Raw genomic sequence first — 9,939 nt, 5'->3', positions numbered from 1 at the left:
CCGAGGTGTTATATCTGTGTTGTGTCCTGGGTTTTTTTTTTCTTTTCTTTTCTTTTCCACTCTTTTTATAAAGACTCAGACCGGTGATTCTGACTTTACAGTTTGTCTGTTTTTTGTACAACCTTGTCTTTTTTTTTTTTTTTTTTTTTGCAAATTTCTTGTCCCAGTGCCCAGTAATCTTATTAAAAAAAAGTACAGCAATACTTTTTGTGCAACACATTGTAACTGTTGTTCTTGTATATGACTTGAATATTGTGAAATGGCAAAATGGTCAAATTGACCGTGATCAATAAAAATAAGTAACCAGAATATGGTCAAACCAGCAGCGCTCTCTGAGCTGCAAACGCCATTTTATATCCCTTAAAATGCATTATGTCATGTAAAGCATTATTGACTCAAATAAAAATATGTCTTAACAATAACTTTCTGTCTTGGGAGCACTTTTTAAATGAGCCAAATAATTTTAAGTAGTGGGGAATAAACAGCACTTTTAACAGTGAAATCACATTTTCTTAGAGTACTTAAATATTACTGATGGTAGATTTTGGTTAATATAAAGGAATTGTACATCAAAATTAAAATAATTAATATTTAATAAATATATTTTATGAATCAAAATTTTCAAACAGTTTGAAAGATATATTTTAAAGAATTAATTGAGAAAGATTAATACAATTTCTTGGATTCATGTTTAAATATTGAATGATTTGAAAATGGCATGATATGAAAGTCCCAATTTTGCTCGAAGCAGTTCGATTCACTCACTATGTAACCATTTTTAATGGCGGTTAAATTTTAATTTATAAATGGTAGATTTTGGTGCAAATATTTTTGGGGGGAAAACAACAGCAATTAGTCAACCATACACCTAAATTAATGTAAATTATTACTTTGAAAATGGCATGGAAAAAAATCTGTCAAACAAATTCGATTCATTTACTATGTGACACTTAAATATTTTATAAAAATATGAATTATTATATAAAATAATTCTAATAAATACTATATAAGTAATAGATAAATATATAAAATAAATATAAACAACATGAATGAATGGATGAATGAAATATAAACAATATAAATCAGTCAGATTTATATTGTTTCAGTCAGAAGCAATTGAATTTATTCATTACATTATGCTTCTAAATAGGTCAATTAATATAACTTCTTCAACTATTCCTGTTTTTATAGAACCCCAATTCCAATGAAGTTGGCACATTGTGTTAAACATAAATAAAAACAGAATACAATGATTTGCAAATCATGTTCAACCTATATTTAATTGAATACACTACAAAGACAAGATACATAATGTTCAAACTGATAAACGTTATTGTTTTCAGCAAATAATCATTAACTTGGAATTTTATGGTAAAATACGACAACGGAGACCCCGGACTGTTGAACAGCTGAAATGGCTACAAGGTCAAAGTTGAAATTGGTGCCTCTTCCTGTACTGGTAACATTTGAACTTGCGGCCATTTTCAAATTATCTTCTGCAATTACAGCTCTCGTTCAAAGTGAGAGTCGAATTGATGGGCCTCATTTTCCATCTAACATAAAGTGCATTCAAAAGGAATTCACAGTGCTTCACTTTTCACCAAAATGGATTAAATGCCTTTCTCAAAATTCTACACACAGCGCCCCATAATGACAATGTGAAAAACGTTTTGGGGAGATTTTTACGAATATTTAAAAACATTCAAATCAATAAATAATCACATGTACGTAAGTATTTACAGCCTTTGCCATGATGCTCAAAATTGAGTGCATCTTGTTTCTGCTGCGCATCCTTGAGATGTTTCTCCAGCTTAATTGGAGGCTTCAGGAAACCGCTCTAAATGTGCTTGAGTAGTTCAGCCAGAGCCTAGACTTGAATCCAACAGGGAGGAAAGTGGCAGATACAAACTGGAGGGACACTGTGGTCGGTGCAGTAGACAGACAGACAGACGAACACACATACAGACAAGACGGGACCAGACAGGATTTTGCCTTTTGGTTGACTCCGCAAGCCGCACGCCTAAATTATTGTCGACAGTAACTCACTGGAATGTATCATGCCAGCTTTTGATAGTTTATGATCATTTTGCACTTGTTTGGAACAGGAGAATGGTGCTCTACCAAAAGTGTTAGCAAGCAGGCCACTTTATTCGTCATATCATATACAAACCCCAATTCCAATGAAGGTGGGATGTTGTGTAAAACATAAACAAAAAGAGAATACAATGATATGAAAATCCTTTTCAACCTATATTGAACACTACACTACAAAGATAAGATAGTTAATGTTCAAACTGATTAACGTTATTGTTTTTTTTTTTGCAAATATTCTCTCATTTTGAATTTGATGCGTGCAACAGATTCTCCCAAAAACTAGGACAGAGGCAACAAAAGATTGGGAAAGTTGAAGAATTTTCAAAAAACACCTGTTTGGAACATTCCGTAGGTGAACAGGTTAATTGGAAACAGGTGAGTGTCATGATTTGGTATAAAAGGAGCGACCCTGAAACATACAGGTTTTGGAGCAACATATGCTGCCATCCAAGCAACGTGTTTTCATGGACCTCCCTGCTTATTTCAGCAAGACAATGCCAAGCCACATGCTGTACGTGTTACAACAGCTCAGCTTCGTATAGTAAAATCATTGCTGAACATAACCATTCACGATTAGAAAAAGAAAGTACAGTGGTGCCTTGAGATACGAGTTTAATTTGTTCAATCACCACAGTCGTATCTCAAAACACTTGTGTCTCAAATCATCTTTCCCCATTGATATGAATGGAAATGCAATTACGTTCCAGACCCTCCAAAAAAAAAAAGACCAGATTTCGTGTAATACCCAACAACATTAAACCATAACCTGCAAACACGGAAAATGCGAGTGCAAAACAAGACTGTAGCTAATGTTTTGTCTCTCCTTGTTCTTGTTCTATGGGGTTTATTGGCGATTGGGAAACCAGTTTAATGATGCATTAGCAACACCAGCTGGCATTGTCCTTCCAAGTTTTTTCTATGTAAAATACATGCCTTGGCTCAGTAAAACTTGGGAAACACTGGACTAGGGTGTACGTCATAATACTAGACTGGCGAGTATTCAGTATGGTTTGCTAGTAAGCTTCACGTCTGCATGTGTGGGGCAGACCACGTCTTGAGATGCGCGCCACGTGTGCAGCCACAAAAACGGCATGAACAGAAACATGATGGGTAAAGCACCACCTGCGGATTGCGGCCATCACACGGCTGGGGTTAAGATCAGTGCCGAGGAAATGGATAGTGTGCAGGGAAGATGGGCGTGTAGCTGTGGGTGGATATAAACACGCCAGATGTGTTTCCTGCCATTTTCAAAAACACATATTTCGCCAGGGGTGTTTATTTGTATTTATTCATTTTCACGCAAATGCAATCCTAACATGACAGCGACGGGAGCATCCGTGACCTCAGACGCTGTAAAAAAATGTTTGCACACAACCACTGTGTAATTTATGACCCCCAAAACTACAGGTTGGTTACATAAGTGTGGCGACTATTGAGGAATGTGCCCGCATAATTGTGTCAGTCTCACTGCGGGGAAAACGTCAACGCGTATAATCATACTTGAAGCAATAAACATACAAACCATCTAGCCGCTGAGGTCGAACAAACGTTTGCAGTGCAGTGCCGGGTTTTTCAACACGGGGGGGATAAATTTTACATTAGAAAAAATCTCACCATCTCACCACCAGACAAAATTGACACACAAGGTTTATATGGCACCAGCATTTTGGAAAAACTAACCACAGTGCATAACGATAAGGACATAAACAGCTTCATAAAAAGCGAGTGAGTTGCGCAATTCACGTGCTGCCCCCAAAAAGCACCACCCAAAAAATAATAATGAAGAAAATAGCACCCTATACTCAATATTCATGCATACTTGCTAAACAGATAAAGTAACAAGATCATTTAATACAATGTGGAGAATTGAGTTGTTAGTGCATCATGATTTCATCCTTAACTGCCCATTGATATTGGTCCTATCCGATGTGCACGCCTTGGCCACCAAGGGGCAGTATAATACTTACATAATACATAAATAGCACAGTAAACTGCAGTAATATTAGTAATTTTGCACAGAGGATAAAGACCATATGCCTGTGTAAATCAATTTTTTTTTAAATAATGATGTAATGACTCAAGGACTTGAGTCTTGGAAGTGGTCCAAGTGAGGAAAAAACAACTCAAGGTGCCGTCTGCACCAGCACCAGATTACAATCCGCCGTTGCGTACTACCTGCACAAACAGCGACCTGGGACCCCCGCGAGGCAGCACCACGGCCATGGCCCACCACAGCTCCCATCGCAGAGGGCTCCCCTTGAGAAAACACGAAAAGATAGTAAACTGATACGAAAAGAAATATTTAACAACAGAATCAATGTAATCCAAAATAATGCAAACCCATAAGCAACCGGCGTAGAAATATAAGAGCAGCATGATCAAGTACGATAAATAATCATGAAAGAATGGAAATAAAAGATAAGAAAATAACATTTGTGAAAAAAAAGTATGCGTTAGCGTCTATGCGTTGGCGAGAGAGAGAGAGAGAGAGAGAGAGAGAGAGAGAGAGAGAGAGAGAGAAAGGGGCAGATTCTGTCTATGTTCTTCAAGTGATGAAAACCTTTTTCTTTTTCATATTTAACGTGTATAATAAGTTTGTGTGCGTATGTCGAAACTAACGCCAAAGGTTTTTCACTTGTGATGAAGGATTTAAAGACAGTGCTCGTAAAAACTAAAGCGTTTTTGTCCTGGTTAAGCTCGAGAACGTTCTCTGCCATCCATGATTTCAAAAATATTGTGGAATAAATCCTTTACAAGTAAAGATAAATGTCTTCCAATTCTGGAATGACCCTGAAACTGTAAACATTTTTACAAAAAGCCCTTTGTTGTATTGTGCCGCTAAATAAAGAGGATCCAGGAAGTTCCTCTAGTTTACCCTACGAGGGCACTGCAGGGCAAAGAATCCATCTTTAGAGTTTGTCCTTGAGGGGCAAGGACAAACTCTTTTAAAGATAGTGAACTTTTCAGCACCCGAGCAATTGACTGGCAACAAGCCCAGAGTAAAGCTAATTACAATACAACCCACCTTGGATCCTAACAAGGATAAACACTATACAAGATGGCTAAAAAAAAAATTTAAAAAATAACTTTTTTTATTTATTCCTCTCAATGGTGATTGAGCAGCATAGTGGGCCATGGCATGTTCGCATGGCACAAGGTACACGGAAAAGACTGAAGACTAAAATGGTCTACAAATGTAAAGTTTTTTGTCTCCTAGGATACAGGCGCCGGCTCACCTGCAACGCTAATTACGACAAACTGTAGAAAATGGATGGTTGTATGCAAGAGACCTTAAACAAATGAACTGAGTGCCAATTTCACACGTTCCTTTATTCTTCAGTGCTCACAGAAAGTCAACACCTAAATACCATGTTGGAGCCAATGTTACATTCAATCTTTATGTACAAAAGAAGAAAAGAAAGAAGAAAAAAAAAAAAAAAAAAAAAAAAAAAGACATCCTACCTAAGTTGTACTAGTCTACAGATGAAGTGTTATATAATCATCACAGCTTGATCAGTTTTTTTGTTGTTTTGTTTTTGCTTAAAACATCTCCCAGTTTTATTCAGTCTTACAAATGGTGGAAAAACAAGAAGAAAACAGTCATTTACAATGGGTTAAAAATGTCATTTAGGTACATTTCAGTCATAAAACCAGCAATATCAAAGTCTATACAACGTGCATGACTACGGTTTGGAAATGGCGGACTCGAAAACAGCAGAGGAGCAAGTGATGAGCACCTGTTATTGTTTGGAATGGTTACTAAATCTAGTTCCCCAGAGGGGGGTAAACGTTTGTGGTCCAAAGCGGGAGTTGTAAACGACGCCATTTTGTTTGAAGACTTTTTCCTTTTTTTGTTTTTTGTTTTGTTTCGCCGTACAGCACACGCACAGTTTTAGCTGCTACATCCAATTAGCCCAGCACCAAATACTTGAATTAAATATGTCAGCAATGTGTAGAAAAAAAAAAAAGGAGGGAGGGGGGAGAGAAAAAAAAAAAAAAAAAAAACATTCACGCTCAGTCGCACGTTCACCCACGAATGCAAGCACAGGGCCGGGGAAGCGCCTCCCAGAACCTATATTGCAGTCATTATGGATGAGATGTAAAAAACAAAAGTAAACGACAAAAAACAAAAAAAATGATAAAGAAAAAGAAAATCCCTGGTTTCAGACAAGTCCTCGCATTCTTTCAGATGGGCTCCGTGGGCCTCCTTCATTTTGGGCGTGTTCTTCAGTAGGATTATTCGGCAGGGGCGGGGCTAGCGGGGACCTCGGGACCGGCGGCTGCGGCGGCCTCGGGCTCGGCCGGTGAAGAAGCCTCGGACGGTTTCTCCTCCTTCGCGGCCTCATCGGGTTTGGGCTCCTCGGGTGCGGGCGCTTCCTTGGCCTCCTCCTGGGCCGGCGCCTTCTCCCCTTCGGCCTTCTCCTTCTCCTCCTCCTCCTCCTCCACCGCCGCCGCCGCACCTTCCTCCTGGGCCGGCGCCTTCTCCCCTTCCGCCTTCTCCCCTTCCACCTTCTCCTCCTCTTCAGACTCCTTCTTGGTTTTCTTGAAGGAGAAGCCGCTCAGCTTGAAGGAGGGCTTCTTGAAGGAGAAGCGCTTCTTCTTTGGCTTGCCGTCCTCGGCGACTTCCTCGGGCTTGGCGGCGGCCTCGCCGTTTGTGGCTGCGGCCGCCTCTGGCTCCTTCTCGGCGCCCTCCGCCTTGTCACCGTCCTCTTTAGGCGCCTCCTCGGTGGGGGTGCTGCCGTTGGCCTGGACGTCGGCCTTGTTGGCCTCCTCGGCTGCCGGGGAGGCGTCGCCGTTGGGTTTGGCGTGGCCGTTCTCCTGAGAGAGGAAAGCGTGACGAGTTTAAATGGCTGACAAAAGTAATTGACGTCGACCCAAAAAAAAAAAAAAAAAAAGGGAACAAAACCCTGCAAATAGGCAAATTCGAACGATGAACTACAAATATGTGGGAGTTCACAGTCTATATCATGGCTGTTGCTTTTTACAATAGCATTGGTCGTCTGATTATCAACGTCACGCTAAATAAAATTTTATTAAGCGCGGTACACCGGTGTCAATCGTTAAGACACCAACGTTGAGATCAACCTGATGTTTGCATTGATCGATCTATGCCACTGTTGGTATCAATCTGGTGATCGATGTCACCGCCAATGTCGCTATCGACGCCGACTAGGGGTGCAACGATTGACGACTAATTGATTAATCGTTTCGAAACCAACTTAAAATTGTCCAAAACCTCAGAATTTCAGCCTCAGCAGTGAATATTGTCAGATCTATGTAGTCCTCCATGAACCAGACTGATTATCTGTGTTTAATCAAAATAAAACATTTGCGTTGACTTTGGGAAAGAATGACCAACATTTTTGCCTATTTTCTGACATTTCATGGTGCACACAAGTCACTCAATCATAATTCATGTTTTTGCATTTTCTGCACCGTCGATTTGAAATGTCCCGCTTCTGAATAAAGGGACGGAAATGTAAACATTTTTAATCTTTTCTCAGATTAACTGAAAAATAAATTGACAGATTGATCAATTATAAAATAATTGCTTGCAGCCCTAATGCAGACTTAAGCACGTGTTGAGATCAATGCCAACGCCAGCACGGGCCGATATCAATAAAAATAAAATCCTTCAAACAAGGTGATCATTTTGTGCAATATGAGAACAAAGTTGTAATGGGTTGAAACTAATATTTCAAAAGGGGGTGTGGGAAAAAAAAAATAAAAAATCCCCGAAAGGTCATGGTTTCATTCAAATTCAACAATTCGACATGGCCTTCACATGAATAATTGGCAAATGTCGGTATCGTCACCAAAACTCGCCACAGCTCTCGGCCAATAGGAAAAAAGGTGGTAAAGCCGCAGCACATCTGTTGCTAGGAGAGTGACGACAGATCCCGGAGTGTGGAAGCATTTTCACTTGCAGTACCGCGTCACGCCTCTAAGAGGAGATGGTGGGCGTTGAACGCGGTGGAGGCCCGACGAAATAACGTTTAAGCTTTCTTCCCTTCATTTCAATTAAAAAACAAATCATTTTTTTTATTTTTTAAAAAAGGATGGTGACATTTACCCTCTGGTGGGTTGTGTGAGGATATGAAATACTATGTAGGGGATTTCTAAGGGCTAAAGAGGGACAAAGCGTGGCTCGCTGTCTTGAATCTGGCAACAAAGGCGTGGCGTGGATGAAAAAAAGAAAATGGCCATGCCGTCGAGAAAGACCCCATGTAGAGAATTTAAAGACAATGAAGCGCGTGGAAAATGCTCGTGGTTTAACAAAATAATAATAATAATAAGACACGAGGGCCTCGTGGGGTGTGATTAATTAAAAAGCAATTAAGCGTTATTATGGTTTCATTCATTAAAAAAATAATAATAAAACGTTATCCCAATAATTGCTCGCTGGCGTGTATGGTATTTTAAGCACGAGGGGCGTTCAAATGGCTGAGGAAAAAGTGGGGGAAAATAAAGACAACGTGGTGGCCACTTTCTCCTGGATGCCGGTGAGCCCAACATGGAAGCACGCCATTGACGCAACACATTGCCCCCGCCGCAATTAACACTTGAAATAATTCTCATCTAACCTTACCTGTCCATTAGTCTTGGCCGCCGTAGAAGCCGCAGCCTCGCCGGGTTTCTCCACGGCGGCTTCCTCCTTTCCGGCGTTTTTGGAGATTTGTGCGCCCATGCTCGTTCAACAAAGGGAAGCCGAGCGATGAAATGAATGAACAAAGACCGATGACGGTTTTTTTTTTTTTTTTTTTTTTTTGCCCTCTCGCGAAACAATCAAAGCCAGGCCACTTCCTTCGCCGAGCGAGGCTATAAAGGGCACCCGAGCGGCCGCGTGGAGGCTTTTTAGCCCGTAAAACGTGTTTGAAATACGGGAGAACAATCGCAAACGAAATCTCCCCTCTCCCTCTCTCTCTCTCTCTCTCTCTCTCCTTTTTTTTTTTTTTTTTTTTTTTTTTTTTTTTTGTAGGTCGAGAGGAGTTTGGGAAGTGGAGAAATTGGCTGATGCGCCGGAGTACAACGCCCAAGTCGACAGATGAATGGGCGTCCGGGTGATGACGTCACGCCCGGCCAATCACAAATCGGGCAGCCGAGTGCGCGCGCGAGGGTGGGGCCATCTTGGAGGGGGCCCGGGAGGACAATAGGAGGGACAACAACATGGCCAACATACGCACACAAACTTAACTTCACTGCCAGTCTGGACCCTCGTCGCTCATTAAACGACGTATTTAACAAACAAACAAAAAAGGCGATGTTTGACGTTTATATAGTCAGTGGTCACACAGCACAATCTGGTCCAAGGCTACTACTAAGACACACACAAGAGAGCTAGCTAGATAGGTCTATGTACTACTACTGCAAGCCTTTAAGACAGCCATTCAAATTAAATTGTTTTACATTAATAACCAGGAGAGATAGCTAGAGAGGCCGATGTACTACTACTACTACTACTACTACTACTTCAACAACTGCTACTGTTGCTACGACAAGCCTTTAAGATGGCAATTGAAGCTAAATAGTTTTATAATAGGAAAGTAAACACGAGAGATAGCTAGATCGCTGTAGCACTACTTTGCTCGTTCCAGAATTGGAGGACATTTTCTGTTCTGTAATTCTGGAATAAAAGTGATTTCTGAATATTATTTCAAACACCAAAAAGCTCTTCCAAAATGTTTTTTTTACCCCTCCCTCTTATCCTTCCCTCTTAATGTCCAGCTTATGTATCAAATAAAAAATGAAATAAATTTATATTAGCGTTTCTTTGGGATGTTTTTTATTATTATTAACGTTTTTTAATGGGTTATCCTTTTAATTGTTAAACACTTTTGTTTTATT

General features: G+C 40.2%; 1 protein-coding gene across 1 annotated transcript; it reads right to left on the bottom strand.

Annotated features, from left to right (window-relative positions):
- Nucleotides 1–5,403: 5,403 nt before the first annotated feature.
- LOC133412691 (myristoylated alanine-rich C-kinase substrate-like) lies at nt 5,404–9,063 on the bottom strand. The gene is made up of 2 exons (XM_061696241.1): nt 8,684–9,063; nt 5,404–6,912 (listed from the first exon to the last, which is right to left on the bottom strand). The coding sequence occupies exons 1-2, from the start codon at nt 8,780–8,782 to the stop codon at nt 6,331–6,333; spliced, it is 681 nt and encodes a 226-aa protein (XP_061552225.1). The 5' UTR covers nt 8,783–9,063; the 3' UTR covers nt 5,404–6,330.
- Between the last annotated feature and the right edge of the window lie 876 nt (nt 9,064–9,939).

This window comes from Phycodurus eques, chromosome 14 (assembly GCF_024500275.1).
Source record: "Phycodurus eques isolate BA_2022a chromosome 14, UOR_Pequ_1.1, whole genome shotgun sequence".
Taxonomy (NCBI): domain Eukaryota; kingdom Metazoa; phylum Chordata; class Actinopteri; order Syngnathiformes; family Syngnathidae; genus Phycodurus; species Phycodurus eques.
The sequence above is the reverse complement of the archived record's forward strand: the minus strand, read 5'-3'. Positions and strand labels throughout refer to the sequence as shown.

What these genes read in the sequence shown, in the direction of transcription:
- LOC133412691 (XM_061696241.1), bottom strand. Translation starts at nt 8,782, where the DNA reads ATGGGCGCACAAATCTCCAAAAACGCCGGAAAGGAGGAAGCCGCCGTG. An exon ending in CGGCCAAGACTAATGGACAG is followed by an intron (nt 6,913 to 8,683) that starts GTAAGGTTAGAT and finishes TTCCTCTCTCAG; the next exon opens with GAGAACGGCCACGCCAAACC.